The following is a 15,804-nucleotide window of genomic DNA, read 5'->3' as shown; positions in this document are numbered from 1 at the left end:
CCGAGTCCAGCCTTGCCTTGCAGGGTCCATCCAGCACATCCCAGCCTGGGAAGTGCCACAGGATGCCAAGCTCCTGGCTCATTATTCCAGGCCGCTCTTCCCACTCCTTGCACCGCTCTCCCACCCTGACTGACCCTTAGTGTGGAGGTGATGAAGCATTCAGCTCTGCTGCGCACAGTTGGTGCCTGGGGACACGCTGGATGCTCACAGGGACCCTTCCCACTGACCCCCCCCTCCAATCTGCTTTCGCTTCTGCTTCCTGGGGCCTCCCGCATGCAGAACCCCACCAGGCACAGGGAAGTCTCCTTCACGCCTCTTCTCGGGCTGTGATTTCCCCCCAGCCAGCAGCGAATCCCCTCGGGATGGGCTTTGCTCCCTGCCTGCAGCCAGGAAAGCTTCCCCCTTCGAGGAGACAACCCCTGGGATCCGGCCTTGCTCCGCTTCCCGGCCCACACTGCAGGGGCAGGCTGGGGATGGGGATGGGAATGTGGGGAGCAGCTCATCCCGTGTCTCCCAAGAAAACACAGATCCCCCATGGAAAACACTTGGGAATATTTCTATTTCCATCAGTCAGATTTGCTTATGCTGGGAAGGACGTGAGTCCCTGGGGGATGTAAATCCATTAGGAAAGGATCGGGATGCGGAGAAGCCGGGGCAGAAAACTGCTGCAGGGCATCCCCTACACAGGGTGAGCTCTGCAATGGGTGCCACGGACATGGCAATCTCCCCTCGCTCTGCCACCTAAACCTCCATCCTCATCCTGCTCTGTGCTGAGCGCCCTCGGCTGTCCTGGAACGCGGCTCCCTGGATGCTGGTTTCCACCTTGGAATCGCCCCTTTCCCATGGGCTGATCTGGGGATCCTAGGGGAGGGTTTCCCTGCTTCCTGCATCACCCCAAGGATCCCACCACTCCCTGGGACCAGCTGCCTTTGCCAACGTGGTTTTCCAAGCACCGTGATCTCCCTTAACCACGGATGTTCTGCACCCCACGAGGCGATGGGCGGCCGTGGGGTGCTGCAGTCCGTGCCCCACAGCAGGAAGCCGCCTGCTCCAGCAGGAGCAGCCCCACAGATCCCAGGCTCCTGGCTCCCAGGCAGCTCCTGCTGACGTGTTGGACAGATGATGTTCTCTGGAGCCCTGGGATAAACAAGGCTCCAGATGCACACCCCACGCATGAGCCAGCTCCAGCTCCGGCTCTGCTGCATCCCTCATGCGTGGATCCCGCGCGGCAGCCGACGCAAGGCAGAGGTAAGAGCTGCGGGTTTGGGTCCTATCATGGTCTTTGGTCCCCCACTTTGCTCATTCCCAAAGGGCATCCCCCAAAGCCTTGGAAAAGCTGCATCTCTGTTGTGTGCTGCCCAAGATGCAGCCCCAAAGGCCCATGGGATGTTCTCCGTGCTCTGCCCCTGGATGTCACCCACTACCTGTCATCCTACCCGGACCCCATCCTGCAGGGCCACGCTGGACCACCCCTCCTGCAGCTTGTTCCCCCCAGTGCCAGGACCAGTGAGACCCCCCCAGGGTCCCCTGTGCAGCCCTGGGCCCATCCCCTATGTGCAGCCCCCTTGTCCCCTGTGACACGAGCTGGGGATGGGGCTGAGTCCTCCATCTCCCAGCACAAACTGGGGGGTTTGCTCTCATTCCCCATCCCTCTTCTGCTCCGGATGGATGCTGGTGCCTGGGACTGGGAGCTCAGCCCAGGAGCCCTCCACATCCAGTGTGTGATCACTGGGGCTGTGGGAGGTGGTGGTTTGGGGCCGCAGGAGGCCTGGATGGACGCCCTGGATGGATGCCCTGGATGGGTGCCCTGGATGGGTGCCCTGGATGGATGCCCTGGATGCACGCCCCGCATCCCGGCCAGCCGCAGCTGCGCTCTCCCTGCGGGAGCCGCTTCCCGTCTGCCAGGAGCGGGGCTGCAGCCGGATACCGGTGTCTGCCCCAGCACGGCCGCGGTGACAGCGAGAGGCCACTGCGGGGCTGCACCACGCTCCTGAACTGCACTGGTGCGCGGCCCGGGACAGCATCATAACGATCCTGATAGCACCGGCATCCCTGTCCTGATAGTGCCTGATCCTAATGCACCAGCATCCCCGTCCTGATAGTGCCTGATCCTAATGCACCAGCATCCCCGTCCTGATAGTGCCTGATCCTAATGCACCAGCATCCCCGTCCTGATAGTGCCTGATCCTAATGCACCAGCATCCCCGTCCTGATAGTGCCTGATCCTGATGGCACCGCCATCCCCGTCCTGATAGTGCCTGATCCTGATGGCACCACCATCCCGGTCCTGATAGTGCCTGATCCTGATGGCACCAGCATCCCCGTCCTGATAGTGCCTGATCCTGATGGCTCCACCATCCCGGTCCTAACAATCCCGGTCCCCCGGCAGTGCCCGCTCCCGCAGCTGCTCCCCAGGCGGGCGGCTGCTGCCAGGAACAGCTCCAAGACCCCATTTTCCCCCTTTCCTTTATTCCGTTCCGCAGGGCGGGACAGCACCGACTCCAGCTCGGCCCCGTGCTCGGGGGGTGCCCCCTGAGCCCCCCAGGCTGTGGCTGAGGCAGAAACTCCCCGAGCCCCGCTCAGAGCCCCTCAGGCGCTGTGGAGGCCGGGAGCTGCGGAGCAGGGGAAGGACAGGACCCGAGCGCTGGCTCCGTGAATGCCACGGGGGTTTTAAGCTCATTTTGCGCTCTGGGCTTGGCGAAGCTGAGATTTAAGTGACAAAACAGACGGCCCCGAGCAGGCACCGCCCCCCCGCCTCCAGACCCCGGCGAAGCTCAGCCCCTGCACCCCTCAGACCCACCCCTGCTCAGCCCCTGCACCCCTCAGACCCACCCCTGCTCAGCCCCTGCACCCCTCAGACCCACCCCTGCTCAGCCCCTGCACCCCTCAAACCCACCCCTGCTCAGCCCCTGCACCCCTCAAACCCACCCCTGCTCAGCCCCTCAAACCCACCCCTGCTCAGCCCCTGCACCCCTCAAACCCACCCCTGCTCAGCCCCTGCACCCCTCAGACCCACCCCTGCTCAGCCCCTGCACCGTCCAAAGCCACCCCATGCCCCCCAAAACCTCCTGCTCAGCCCCCAAAATCAGGGTGTGGTGAGGGGTGCAGCTGTGGAGGTGCTGGGAATGATGGGGATGGGTGGAAGGATGGAGGGAGGGAGGGAGAGAGGGAGGGAGGGAGGGAGGGAGGGAGGGAGGCATGAACGGATGGATGGATGGATGATGGATGGATGGATGGATGGATGGATGGATGGATGGATGGATGGCAGAAGGGATGGAGGGAGGGATGGATGGAGGGGTGGAGGGATGGAGGGAGGGAAGGAGGGAGGGATGGATGGATGGATGGATGGATGGATGGATGGATGGATGGATGGATGGATGGATGGATGGATGGATGGATGGCAGAAGGGATGGAGGGAGGGATGGATGGAGGGGTGGAGGGATGGAGGGAGGGAAGGAGGGATGGATGGATGGATGGATGGTCCCCTGCAGGCATTGGGACCCTTTGCACCCACCCAGCAAGATTAAGCCCAGTAGATGGGGACAATGCTGCAGAGGATGCTGGTGGTGGTGCCCAGGATGGAGCGGTCAGCCAGGGGCATGGCAAGTCTCTTCTCATCCTGGAGAGGGCAGAGAAGGAAGGCTAAGGCAGCAGCAGCACGATGCTGCACGGAGGGTGTTGCACAACGCATCCTGCCCAGGGCATAGCTGTGTGTCCCCACCTTGTCCCAGCAGGTCCACCAGCACTCACCTGCCGGCGCTGGAAGGCCTCAGCCATGGTGTCCAGCCCAGGGATGTTGTCTTTGTCCATGTGGGCGATGTAGCAGGCACCGTGGACCTGGGATCTGTAGCTCACCAGCAGCTATTTGCAGGTAGAGCCACATCAACACGGTCCCATCTCACCTTCCCCATCCTCCCCATTGCTCCCCACTTACATTCTTGTAGTCATAGATGACCGTGGCCGGGTTTCCATCCCCACCATCCACATAGAACGTGGCTGCATCCTCCTCCCAGGCTGATTCTCTCCAGAGCCCCATCCTTAGGACCTGTGGGGCACGGTGGGAAGCTCACACCCTGCTGCATCCCCTCATGGGGGCTCCGGGGGTCCCTTACTTACAGCATCAGCGTGGCGCTGGTCCGCGCGCAGCCACATCAGCAAGGCTCCGGCGATGATGACCACCACCAGCACCACCACCAGCACCACCAGGAGGAGGCACTTGAGGCGGTGGCAGCTCAGGAGCTTGCGGGGCAGGTAACAGAGCAGGCGGGGGACGAAGCACAGCGACCGCTTGATGCAGCCGCCGCAGCTGGGGCAGCCGGGGCAGCGGCAGCACCGGGGCATGCAGCACCGCGCACACTTGGTGCAGCACACGGCGCAGGGCCAACAGCAGCAGCCCGGCTTGCAGCACCCGTTGGAGCAGCACCCGGTGCCGCAGCAGCCCTTCTCCGGGTCCTGTGGGCATGGGAGAGAAAGGGGGAGAAGTGGGGTGGAGAAGGATGCAGGAGCAGGGGGTGCAGGAGGGATGCCCCTGAGTCTTCAGGAGGCAGCGTCCCGTGGGCTCTTCACCACACTGGTGCCTTGGGGGGACAAACTGGGCAGAGCCGTGCTGAGCATCTCTGCTGGGCACAGGGGCAGCACGGTGCTGCCACCCCAGTGCGGGTCACAGACTCACCAGCGGCTCTTCAAGCACCACCTGCTTCATGCTGCTCTCCATGGCTGCTCCCTCCTCCTCCTCCTGCCCCCAGCCCTGCAGTGGCCACACCACAGCGCTTTATACCAGGGTGATGGGGTGGGGAGTGGAGTGGCCCCTGTGAAGGAGGTCGTGGTCCTGGTGCGCAATTGGGCTCTGCCATGCAAACCTCTTCAGTGCTGTTTGCTGACCTCCTTCCCCAGTGCTGCACGCCCCTGGGAACCCACAGCTCGAGAGTTCCTAAGGGCACTTGTCCCCATCACCGGGGGCTCTCTGCCGTCCAGGAGCGAGGGCTTGGTCCAAAGCAAACCCTCCTGAGCGGGTTCAAGCTGCTCTCCAGGGAGGAGCATCCGGCTGCAGCAAGACCTGGACCGGTGCCTGCGGCCCTTTGCCCTTAGCTCGGGCACATGGAGCTGCTCGGGGTGGGCAAAGTGCAGCGGGACATCAGCGCTGCCCCATAACCAGCAAGGCTGGGTGGGAGCAGGGTCACCTCGCCCTGAGGACATGTCCCTGGACCATGCTCTTGAGGATGCTCACAGGGGCTCACATGGATGGTGCTGGGGCTTCGGGGCTGATGTGCTCAGGGTGAGGGGTCCCAGCTCTGGCGTGTGCCCCACAGTGGTGCAATCGGCAGGGCAGGGTGACCCTTGGGATTGCTCAAGCCTCTCCTGCAGCAGGGTCGGGACCTCTCCAGGCAGGTCTGGGCCTGTTGGGAGCCCAGGCGCAGGGTGCGGGGTGAAGGGTGCACCCCATGCCCTACCCTGGGGTGCTGGGGAGCAGGGAGCCCCTTGAGTGGCTCCTGCTGTTTGCTCTCTGGCCCCATGTGCTCTGTGCATCACCTCCTGTGGCTCTGCTCACCCTGCTCGTCCTGGCTCTGCCGGGGCAATGCGGGCTCAGGGCTGCTGGCCCCATGTCAGTGCATGGCAATGTGCAGGTCCCCTCCCGCTGTGACCCTTGGCAGTGGGGACAAGGCTGAGTCAGTGCCTGTTGCAAGGTTAAACCACTCTGCCCAGCACCACCGCGCTCCTGGGGGGCTGGATCAGGTCCTGGGGGTCTCTTTTCTCCCTCCCATCCCATTGATCCCCCATTCTCTGGTGCAGCACTTGGAGCTGGAGGAGCTGGGGCTGCCATGGACAGGGATGGAGGGAGCAGAGGACTGGGGTGTCTCTGGGTGCCCTGCTCAGCCCTGGTGGCCCAGCCCCCGGCTCTGCCTGTGCCCATGGAGCTGTGGAGGTTTCTTTTGCCACCTCATCCTCCTCCCATGCAAGCTGGGAGGGCCCTGGGGGGACACTGGCCCTGGGAGCTTGGTGTGGAATGCTGAGGGGTGCTGCTGACCTGGGAAGGGAGTGCCTGAGCCCTCCTGTATGGGGCTGGACCGAGCACACTGACACGAAGGACGCTTCCATCCCACAGGGAGACATCCCTGGGACACCAGAGGGTCCCTGGCACCCTGGGGCAGGGAAGGATAAGAGCAGCACTTGAGGCAGTGGCACAGGCTTTACTTTGCAGACACAAGCATTAATCCTGAATCAAATCCCACTGGTTTATTATATGACAAGAGTGGTGGGAAAGCCGTGGTGCCGAGCGGCTGCAGATGGAGCACCCCTATGGTGGGATGGCTGCTGCCAAAGGAGGAGGAGGAGAAGGATGCCTGAGCATTGGTAGACAATGTGGGGAGCACGGGCTGGCCCCATCCACGCTATGCCCAGTACACAGGGACGGTGCTGCAGAGGATGTTGATGCTGGTACCCAGGATGGAGCGGTCGGCCAGGGGCACGGCTTTGTCCCCATCCTCATTCATCTCAGCCTGCAGGAGAGACAACAGAGGGGTCACTGCCTGCAGCAGCCGCCCCTGCAGCCGCTGCCGCCCGGGGGGGACCAGCACTGACCTGGCGCCGCTGGAAGCTCTCCGTGACGGCGTCCAGCCCCGGGATGCTGTCCCGGTCCATGCGGGTGATGCAGCAGGCGCGGTGGCGCCAGGACCTGTAGCCGACCAGCAGCTGTTTGAGGCAGACCCGGGTCATGCTGAGCCCCGTCCTTGCCCCTGCACCCTCCCCTGCGCCCGCTGCCCTCGCACCTTGCTGTAGTCATAGACCACCACGGCGGAGGCGTTGAGCCCATCCCGCACGGCGAACGTCCCGGTCCATTCTTTCTTGCTCAAGGAGAGGTGCTGGGGGGTCCCTTCGCCGTCCAGCCCATGGATGGTCATCCGCAAGACCTGCCATGCAGGGGGGTCAGGGGAAATTGTGGGGGTCTAAGCCCCATCCCTGCGGAGCACCAGCAGCCGGTGCCATTCCCAACCCTCCCAGTCCCATCACCGGAGCCGGCGGCACTGCGGTTCCCTCCCCTCACCGATTCGGCATGTGTCTCAGTGATGTGCAGCCCCAGCAGGAGGAAGGTGACGATGACCACCATGAGGATGAGCATCACCACTGCTGCCATCAGCAGGCTCTTGAGCTGAGGGGAGATGCTGGGCAGGCGCGGGGAGGCCGTGTACCTCTGGGGACACAGGGGACAACCTGGGTGAGGCACCGGCGCAGGCGGATGGTGCTCAGCCCCACAGCAGCTCATGGGGCGAGCGATGGGTGCTCCTTACCGGAGGTGCCTCCTCCATCAGCGCCTCTTTAGAGCTGCCGTCCATCTCGCCCTCCTTCTCCATGCGGCTCCTGTCTCTTTGCCAGCTGGAGCCGGGGGCATTTATAGGATCCCGGGAGGATGGGAGGAGGTTGGAGCTGCCAAGGTACCACTTGTGCTGTTTGCTGAGGCAGGGAGTGGGGATGAAACCTCCGAGAGCCCTTTCCCGGCATTGGGAAGGGGGGGAAGGCAAACAGTGGGCAGCAGAGCGAGCATGCCAGCGCCCAGCACCCTCAGCACACGCCCCTGTGGGTGCTGCACCCCGGTCCCTGCAGCCTGCTCAGTGCATGGGCAGCTGCGGGCCCCCCCCCAGGGTGGGCAGGAAGGAACTGGCTGGGCTCTTTGTTGGCCGGGAATGCGGTGCCTGGGACGGGATGGACAATGCCCGGCGCTCGCTGCCAGCACTGCAGCACCGGGGCAAAGCAACGCTTCGGTGCCTGAGCTCCGGTGGCACCACCCCTGCGACGGGAGATGGGGGCTCCCTCCAGACCCCCCTCGTGGGGCACCCCAGGGGCACCCCGCAGCCCCCTCCCGTGCGCGCCGCCGTCTCTGCGCGCTCACAGCGGTGAGCGCACGCTGCCGCTCGGCTGTCACTCACCGCATCCCTCCCGCCCTCCTTCCCGCAGCGCCCGAGCATGGTGCGCGCTGCAGCTCCGGGCCGGCAGCCCCCGCCGCGTCCCTTCCCCGCCGAGCTCTGCGGGCATTAAGGAGGAGGAGCGGGCTCTGCCTCCGCTGCCGGGCGCTGCGGGCGCGCAGGGACCAGCCCCGGGCAGAGCGCTAGGCCGGGGCGCGATGGAGCTGCGGCGCTGGAGGAGGATGCTGAGGGACCGGCTCCCCGCTCTCCTCCTCCTCCTCCTGGCCTCGGCCTGGCTCTGGCAGCCCGCGGAGGGTCGGCGGCCGCCCCGGCCCCCCCCGTGCCCCCCGAGCTGCTCCTGCACCCAGGACACTGCGTTCTGCGTGGATTCCAAAGCCGTGCCCAGGAACCTGCCCCCCGAGGTCATCTCGCTGTGAGTACTGGGGATGGGGACGGGGAGCGCATCACAGCCCAGGGCTGGCGGGGGTGATGCTGCCCTGGGCATGCAGGGACAGCCCCGCTGTGCTCCAGGGGGAGTAAATGTGTGCTGGTGTGGGGTATGGTGGGTGCTCTGCGGGACGGAGCGGGCTGGGGACATCCCAGGACTGGTCCCTGTGTCCTGCAGTGGTGGCAGCTCTCCTGCATCAGTGAGGGATGGAGCTGTCCCCACTGTGACCTTGGGGACCAGAGCCCCAGAGGGACATGGCTGGTGGGTGCTTGGGGACACGGTGGGGCAGCAGCCGTGTGTGTGCTGCGTGTACGGTGGATGCGTGTGTGTGCTCATGTGTGGGGCTGCTCTGGCGTGCACCAGCTGGCAGCAGGGACAGTGCAGGGGGGCACTGGGGTGGTGGAACCCCTCCTGCTGCCGTTCCCTCTCCTGAAGCTTCCTCTCCTTGGCAGGACCATGGTGAACGCGGCGTTCACAGAGATCCGGGAGGCAGCGTTCGCTCACATCCCCTCGCTGCAGTTCCTGTACGTGTCCGCCCTGGCATCCCGCTGTGTCCCCATGTTCCCACCCTGCCCGCCCTGTGCTGATGCCTTCCCCTTCTCCTTGCAGCCTGCTCAACTCCAACAAGTTCACACTGATCGGGGACAACGCCTTCGCCGGCCTCTCACACCTCCAGTACCTGTGTGTGGACGGGGACGGGGACGTGGGGATATGGATGGGGACACAGGGATGGGATGGGGGACATGGGGATGGGGACGTGGGGATGGAGACACAGGGATGGGGATGGAGACATGGGGAGGGCATGGAAAGGGTGTGGGGGGGTCAGAGGAACCTGTCCCTCGTGCCACCATCTCCTCCCACCCCAGGTTCATTGAGAACAATGACATCCAGGCTCTCTCAAAGGCCACTTTCCGTGGGCTCAAGTCCCTGACCCACTTGTGAGTATTGGGAACGGGGATCCTGCATTCCCCAGGGACACCGAATGTCTCTTGTCCCTTCACTGTGTGGTGTCACCTCCACAACCCCTCTGATCCCACAGGTCCTTGGCCAACAACAACCTACAGACGCTGCCTCGGGACCTCTTCAAGCCACTGGACATCCTGAGCGACCTGTAAGGCTGTGCTGGCACTGGGGCACTGGGATGGGTTGTGGGTGACACCGGGATGGGTTGCGGGTGGCCCTGCGGTGCTCGGGGCTCACTGGGGCTGGGTTAACTCTGTGCCATCCACACCAGGGACCTCCGTGGCAACACGCTGGCCTGCGACTGCCAGATCAAGTGGCTGGTGGAGTGGCTGGAGAGCACCAACACCACGGTCCCCCCCGTGTTCTGCAGCAGCCCCGGGCACTTCGAGGGTCAGCGCATCCAGGACCTGGTGCTCGGGGACTTCCAGTGCATCACCACGGGTGAGGGAACACGTTCGCCCATCGCCCCGCGCCCAGGTGATGCTCAGACCCTCACTGCCCCCTCTCCCCACAGACTTTGTGGTGCACCAGGTCCTGCCCTTCCAGTCGGTGTCGGCCGAGCCCTTCACCTACGCCAGTGACCTGTACGTGGCCCTGGCGCAGCCCGGTGCCAGCAGCTGCGCCATCCTCAAGTGGGACTACGTGGAGCGCAAGCTGCGGGACTTTGACCACATCCCGGGTAAGGCGCCCGTGCCGGGGGTCCCTTCCCATGCCATGGCCCCTGTTCGGGGTGCTCTGGGGCAGTCACGGCCCCGGTGTGACGTGGCCCTGCCCGGCAGCTCACTCCGCAGTGCACTGCAAGCCCATTGTGGCGCAGGAGCAGCTCTACGTGGTGGTGGCCCAGCTCTTCGGCGGCTCCTACATCTACCGCTGGGACACGAGCGTGGACAAGTTCATCAAGATCCAGGACATCGACAGCCAGAAGATCCGCAAGCCCAACGACATCGAAGCCTTCCCCATCGAGGGGGAGTGGTACTTTGTGATTGCCGACAGCTCCAAAGCGGGCTCCACCAGCCTCTACCGCCTCAACCAGAACGGCTTCTACTCGCACCAGGCGCTGCACCCCTGGCACCGCGACACCGACGTGGAGTACGTGGAGAACGACGGCAAACCCCGGCTCATCATCGCCAGCAGCTCCCAGGCGCCCGTCATCTACCAGTGGAACCGGGCACAGAAGCAGTTTGCGCCGCAGGGGGAGGTGGGCGAGATGCTGGACGTGCAGATGGTGAAGCACTTCAGGGTGAAGCGGGACCAGTTCCTCTGCCTCAGCCGCTACATCGGCGACTCCAAGGTGGTGCGCTGGGAAGGGCAGCGCTTCGTGGAGCTGCAGACGCTGCCGTCCCGTGGCTCCATGGTGATGCAGCCCTTCTCTGTGGGGCAGCGGCAGTACCTGGCCCTGGGCAGTGACTTCTCCTTCACCCACGTCTACCTGTGGGAAGAGGAGAAGCAGAAATTCACCAAGTTCCAGGAGCTGCTGGTGCAGGCCCCCAGGGCTTTCCGCTCCGTGCTGGCTGCTGACGTGCAGCTCCTCCTGGCCCCCAGCTTCAAGGCCAAAACCCTGGTCTACCGGCATGTGGTGGTGGACCTCAGCCTCTAGACACGGCCCCGAGCTGCCAGCGCGGCCCCAGCGCGGCTTCTGCCTGGGGATGCGCATGCACCCGACTGCCCCATGGTCACAACCCCCCGTGTTCACCGCCCCGGCCAATCCTCCCCAGGGCATCACCCAGCCCCACAGCCCCCAGTTCCCCCAGGAGTCCTGGGATCCCTACATGCAGCACCCACAGACATCCCATGGGATGTGGGCAGGATAACGGGACACCCCTTCCCCTGCAGGCCTATGAGTGCCTGTTTGGGCTGACAGGGATGGGGGAAACTTGGGCAATGGGGTGGAGGCTGCAGTGGGGAGATGGGGGGTGTGTGTGTGGATGTGATGCTCCCAGGATACAGGGGTGCTCCCATGTAGATGAGATGCTCAAGGTGGGTGGGATGCCCAGAGGAGGACAGGATGCTTGAGGCCAGGGGAATGCTACGATGTGGATGTGGATGGGATGCCTTGAGAAGGACAGGATGCTTGAGGCCACTAAGATGCTCCAATGTGGATGTGGATGAGGTGCCTCAAGGCAGATGGCGCCAGGAGGATGCTCCAGTGTGGACGCAGATGGGATGCCCTGAGGAGGATGGGATGCCCTGAGGCAGATGGGATGCTCCGCGGTAGTGCCACCACCACCAGAAGCAGGGCTGACCTGCTCCCGTCCCCCTCCATGCATGTCCAGGCGGTCCCTGTACCCGCTGCCGGGCAGGACGCGGTGTTCCAGCTGTTCCCGAGCTGTCCGTGCCCACCGAAACGCTCCCAGAATAAACCCGCTGTGAGTGCTGCCTGCGTCTGCCTGCGCTGCTGCGTGCCCAAGCACCACGTCCCGCCCGCTATCACCACACAGCACCCCTCTTCCCTTGCACAAGCCCCAGCGAGCCCGGGAAGGGGGAACCCCTTGTTTTAGGCTCCCCCAAGCTGGTTTTCCAGGGCAGCAATTCCCTGTCTCCCAGGGATTGAATCTGCATGTGAAAAACCACCAATTAGGCTCACAAATAAAGATCTTCTTAGCGGTAGCAGGCACCCCGAGGCGGGGCTTTGGGAGCAGGGTTTGACCTCTCTGGCTCCATGGGCTCTTCCCCATGTCGGGAATGCCACGGGTGGCACTGCGGGGTGCAAGGCAGGGCACACAGCACTAACTGGGCAGTGCCACGCTTCTCTGCCCCGGTTTCCCTACTGGGAAAAGGCAGATGTGAAGCGCAGGGAGCAGGCACTGAAGGGTCCCAACAGCACCCATGAGCTGGGGTGCGCTGGGGATGCGCAACCAAGGGGAGGTGCCCGGGGAGGTGATGCCGGGGCTGGCTTCAGGAGGAGAAAACAGCTTCTGCTTCCTGCAGGGTTCAGCACGGGTAAACCCGAGCGAGGCGCGGTGGGGACTGCGCAGGGGCTGAGCTCAGGTCCCGCTGAACCAACGCGTCAGGGCGGTGCTGACACCCTCAGCACCTTGCCCTCGGTTGCCTTGGCAGGACCCAGCGGCGCTCCCCCAGCCCGAACCAGGGCCGGGTGCTCTGTGCACAGGCACGCACTGCTTGGGGTGGGAGGGGAGCTGAAAGCTCGTCCAGTTCTGCCTCTCTGGGCACCCTGCGGCAGCGCCTCGCCGCCCTCACAGGGAAGGGCTTGTTCCCTACGCTGCATCCTCGTTCAGCAACACAAACCCCGCGTCCCCAGGAGATTTCCACGCTTTTCTTTGGGGTTATATGTGTTTAAAAATGACATTGTGGCTGCCCGTCCCTATTGTAATGTTAATACTATAGTACTCATACTACCAATGGTACTACTACTACTACTGTTGCTACTAATAATGTTACTACTACTACTATTAACGCTATTACTAATAGCAGATTAGTATATAGGGTCGAGACCGACTCAACACTCGTGCGCCGGGCCCCTTTGAAGAGCCGCCGTTGCCCCTTTAAGAGCGGCGGGTACCGTTGCGGCGCATGCTCAGAGGCAGCGGCCGCCCCGTTCAAGCGTCTCCGGTGGTCCCGGTGCGGCGGAGCTCGGTCCCGGTCCCGGTCCGCAGCCGCCGCCGCCGCCGCAGCCATGGTGTCGTGGGCGCTCAGCCGGCTGATCGAGTGAGTGAGTGAGTGCGGGCCGGCCGTGGCCCGGGCCGTGTTCCCCGGGTCCGTGGGGCGAGGCTCGGGAAGGCAGAGCCGGGTCCTGCAGCGCTCCAGGCTGGGGAGGAGCGGGATTGATGGAGCTGAGCCGGGTCCCTGCGGATGGGGGCTCCCCCCGTGCCGGTGCCGTCCCTTGTGCAGCTCCGGGGCACGCTGCGGTGCTGGGGCAGGCTCTGCTCAGCCCCCGCTCTGTTCCAGGCTGCTCTTCGGGATGCTCTACCCTGCCTACGCTTCCTACAAGGCCGTGAAGAGCAAAAACATCCGGGAATACGTGAGTACGGAGCCTGGGCAGCTCCCCCCGGCCGGTGCCGCAGCCCCGCGGTGACGGGGCTCTGCTCCCGCAGGTCCGCTGGATGATGTACTGGATCGTCTTTGCGCTCTTCATGGCCACAGAGACCTTCACCGACCTGCTCATCTCCTGGTGAGCTGCGCTGCGGGGAGCAGCCTTGGGGTCCCTCTGGCCTGGGGGGGGGCGGCAAGGAAGGGGGCTCCCCCCTCCTGCGTGCTGTGAGGGGCACGCGCTGCTCTGTCTATGGGGGGAGGCACCATTCCCCCTACGAGGGAGCAGCATCTCCTCACTCTCATGTTCCCCCTGTCTCTGGCAGGTTTCCCTTCTACTACGAGGTGAAGATGGCCTTTGTCATCTGGCTGCTGTCCCCGTACACACGGGGGGCCAGCCTGCTCTACCGCAAGTTCGTGCACCCCACCCTGTCCCGCAAGGAGAAGGTGAGTGAGGGGCTGCCTGGCACTCAGGACCCCCGATGTGGTGCTGTGCCCCCTCCTCAGCTCCGTGCCGTCTGCAGGACATCGATGGGTACATCCTGCGCGCCCGGGAGCGCAGCTATGAGACCATGGTGCGCTTCGGCAAGAGGGGCCTCAACCTGGCAGCCACGGCCGCGGTGCAGGCGGCAGCCAAGGTACAGGGATGGGGCAGGACCCTGTGGGCCCACGGCCACACCTCGGATCCTGTGCTCAGCTCTGGGCTCCTCACTGCAAGAGAGACATTGAGAAGGGAACAGAGCTGGGGCAGGGCCTGGAGCACAAGGGTGATGGGGAACGGCTGAGGGACCTGGGGGGTTCAGATGGAGAAGGCTCAGGGGGGACCTGATGGCTGCCTACAACTGCCTGACAGGAGGATGGAGCCAGGAGGGGCTGGGCTCTGCTCCCAAGGGATGGGACAAGGGGAAATGGCCTCAAGCTGCACCAGGGCAGGTTTAGATGGAGCTGAGGAACAATTCCTTCCCCAGAGGGTGCTCAGGCATTGGAACAGGCTGCCCAGGGCAGGGCTGCAGGCACTGTTCCTACAAGGGATCACACTCCGTGGAGATCAGGCCTCAGTGCCATGGGTTAGGGGTGGCCTTGGCAGGGCTGGGGTGAGGGTTGAACTGGATGAGCTGAAAGCTCTTTTCCAGCCCAGCTGATCCCATGATCCCATGGCCACTGCAGCAAGGCCTCGGTGCTGTGGGTGTCAGGAGCAGGCTCTCTGTGTGCAGACTCTGGGCTGATGGTGCCCCAGTGCTTTGGGCCTTGCCCTGTGGGGCTCACATCCGTCCTCCCCCTTCCCTCCAGAGCCAGGGCGCGCTGGCCGGGCGGCTCCGGAGCTTCAGCATGCAGGACCTGCGCTCGGGGCCCGAGGACACCCCCGTGCACTGCCAGGACCCACTGTACCTGGAGGAGCCCCAGGGCCGCCGGCAGCTGCTGGGTGAGCCAGGAGCAGGCATCATCGTGCTGGGGGCTCAAGCAGAGCCCATTGCGGGGCTGTGCTGGGAGCTATCGTGTGCCCCCCCCTTGTCCCCAGCCTACAGTGTGACCCCCGGCCCCCGGCAGTACGAGAGTGAGACGGAGGAGGAGGAGATCTGGTCAGATTTGGAGGTCGCGTCCTCCCAGCTGGACCCCAGACCCTTGTCTCGCAGCCAGAGCCTGCGTGTGGCCAAGAAGAAGGCACCAGGCAAAGAGGTACCATAGGGAGGGCATGAGGGGCTGGTGCGAGCAGGACCTGACCCGTCCCTCCTGGATGAGGCCCTTGGTGCCATGGCTTAGTAATGGGTTGGACTTGATGATCCTGAAGGTCTTGTCCAGCCCAGCTGATTGTGGTTCTGTGATCCAGGGCTCTTCCCGGCTCTTGCGCAGCAGGATCAGGAAGAAACCGGCCCTGTCGGATCAGGATGACTGATGGAAACCTCCGCCTGGAGTCTTACCATGACTTTGCTGCTGCAGCGTCAGGAGGGAGCTGTGGTTTGTGCAATTCAAGCTCTTGGGAAGGGGCTCCCCCTGCCTTACACTGTAAATCCCTTCTCTGACCTCTGTGCCTCCGGTTGCTGCTCCCACCGTGCCCATTCCCAGACTCCGTCCTATGGACGGGTGCTGGCGCCTCGCCCATGGGATCCAGCCCCCACTTTCCTCCCATCCCATGAACTCCATGGGCTCTGCTGGGATCCCCATTGCTGCCGTGATGCCTTACACCCCACATTCCTTCGGTGGGAGCCAGCAAAGGGATGTGCCTTGTTCCTTTTGTCCTCTGAAGCCAAAGCCACAGCCCTTGGCTGGGGTATCCCCACCAGTTACAGGCTGACACCCCCATACTTGAAACCGGGGCTCCGGTGCTTGACCGAGCCCTGCCGAGCACCACGCAGCTTTTAACGTTCCCACCTCCCAGACAGGGAGTTTTGTACATGGAAAATAAACGCTGTTTCTCACTTGAGCCCCAGCGCTGTCCCCTGCGGTGGTAGCGGGCAGAGCAGGGGGAGGGTGGTGGGGTGCGGGTGATGGGATGAGCATCGCCTTCTC

The 15,804-nt window shown here is 64.0% G+C and overlaps 4 protein-coding genes across 6 annotated transcripts; 2 read left to right on the top strand and 2 right to left on the bottom strand.

Annotated features, from left to right (window-relative positions):
• Positions 1-3,338: 3,338 nt before the first annotated feature.
• LOC134162748 (pulmonary surfactant-associated protein C-like) lies at positions 3,339-8,172 on the bottom strand. Its single transcript, XM_062616947.1, has 6 exons — positions 8,164-8,172; positions 4,673-4,728; positions 4,117-4,452; positions 3,935-4,045; positions 3,751-3,861; positions 3,339-3,619 (listed from the first exon to the last, which is right to left on the bottom strand). Exons 2-6 carry the CDS (start codon positions 4,712-4,714, stop codon positions 3,524-3,526), a joined length of 696 nt encoding a protein of 231 aa, XP_062472931.1. The 5' UTR covers positions 4,715-4,728; positions 8,164-8,172; the 3' UTR covers positions 3,339-3,523.
• Positions 6,171-7,512, bottom strand: LOC134162747 (pulmonary surfactant-associated protein C-like). Its single transcript, XM_062616946.1, is given in 6 exon segments — positions 6,171-6,497; positions 6,580-6,690; positions 6,768-6,908; positions 7,043-7,189; positions 7,287-7,443; positions 7,445-7,512. Coding segments are annotated over 6 exon segments (717 nt in total). The 5' UTR covers positions 7,498-7,512; the 3' UTR covers positions 6,171-6,389.
• LGI3 (leucine rich repeat LGI family member 3) lies at positions 7,772-11,685 on the top strand. 2 transcript variants are annotated; one of them, XR_009964431.1, is made up of 9 exons: positions 7,772-8,331; positions 8,799-8,870; positions 8,956-9,027; positions 9,213-9,284; positions 9,386-9,457; positions 9,581-9,750; positions 9,824-9,988; positions 10,089-11,410; positions 11,483-11,685. XR_009964431.1 is itself a non-coding variant. In XM_062616945.1 (8 exons), the coding sequence occupies exons 1-8, from the start codon at positions 7,796-7,798 to the stop codon at positions 10,904-10,906; spliced, it is 1,977 nt and encodes a 658-aa protein (XP_062472929.1). In that variant the 5' UTR covers positions 7,772-7,795; the 3' UTR covers positions 10,907-11,685. The 2 variants fall into 2 exon arrangements, 1 of the variants encoding a protein (XP_062472929.1); XM_062616945.1 differs by having other exon boundaries at positions 10,089-11,685.
• Positions 11,686-12,905: 1,220 nt separating this feature from the next.
• On the top strand, positions 12,906-15,718 carry REEP4 (receptor accessory protein 4). 2 transcript variants are annotated; one of them, XM_062616944.1, is made up of 8 exons: positions 12,906-12,975; positions 13,216-13,288; positions 13,362-13,438; positions 13,623-13,743; positions 13,821-13,934; positions 14,587-14,719; positions 14,816-14,973; positions 15,125-15,718. In XM_062616944.1, exons 1-8 carry the CDS (start codon positions 12,944-12,946, stop codon positions 15,188-15,190), a joined length of 774 nt encoding a protein of 257 aa, XP_062472928.1. In that variant the 5' UTR covers positions 12,906-12,943; the 3' UTR covers positions 15,191-15,718. The 2 variants fall into 2 exon arrangements, with proteins under 2 accessions (XP_062472928.1, XP_062472927.1); XM_062616943.1 differs by having other exon boundaries at positions 14,587-14,973.
• Positions 15,719-15,804: the final 86 nt, after the last annotated feature.

The sequence above is a fragment of the Pezoporus occidentalis genome, unplaced genomic scaffold, assembly GCF_034315485.1.
Source record: "Pezoporus occidentalis ecotype Australia unplaced genomic scaffold, CSIRO_AGI_Poc_V1 ctg191, whole genome shotgun sequence".
NCBI lineage: Eukaryota > Metazoa > Chordata > Aves > Psittaciformes > Psittacidae > Pezoporus > Pezoporus occidentalis.
Note: the sequence above shows the minus strand (reverse complement) of the source record. Positions and strands in the feature narration are given on the sequence as shown.

What these genes read in the sequence shown, in the direction of transcription:
- LGI3 (XM_062616945.1), top strand. Translation starts at nt 7,796, where the DNA reads ATGGGGGCTCCCTCCAGACCCCCCTCGTGGGGCACCCCAGGGGCACCC. An exon ending in ATCCCCTCGCTGCAGTTCCT is followed by an intron (nt 8,871 to 8,955) that starts GTACGTGTCCGC and finishes TTCTCCTTGCAG; the next exon opens with CCTGCTCAACTCCAACAAGT. An exon ending in GGACTTTGACCACATCCCGG is followed by an intron (nt 9,989 to 10,088) that starts GTAAGGCGCCCG and finishes CCTGCCCGGCAG; the next exon opens with CTCACTCCGCAGTGCACTGC.
- REEP4 (XM_062616943.1), top strand. Translation starts at nt 12,944, where the DNA reads ATGGTGTCGTGGGCGCTCAGCCGGCTGATCGA. An exon ending in CGGTGCAGGCGGCAGCCAAG is followed by an intron (nt 13,935 to 14,586) that starts GTACAGGGATGG and finishes CCTTCCCTCCAG; the next exon opens with AGCCAGGGCGCGCTGGCCGG. An exon ending in AGAAGGCACCAGGCAAAGAG is followed by an intron (nt 14,974 to 15,124) that starts GTACCATAGGGA and finishes TCTGTGATCCAG; the next exon opens with GGCTCTTCCCGGCTCTTGCG.
- LOC134162748 (XM_062616947.1), bottom strand. Translation starts at nt 4,714, where the DNA reads ATGGAGAGCAGCATGAAGCAGGTGGTGCTTGAAGAGCCGCTG. An exon ending in TGGTGCTTGAAGAGCCGCTG is followed by an intron (nt 4,453 to 4,672) that starts GTGAGTCTGTGA and finishes CCATGCCCACAG; the next exon opens with GACCCGGAGAAGGGCTGCTG. An exon ending in TCATCTATGACTACAAGAAT is followed by an intron (nt 3,862 to 3,934) that starts GTAAGTGGGGAG and finishes ACCTGCAAATAG; the next exon opens with CTGCTGGTGAGCTACAGATC.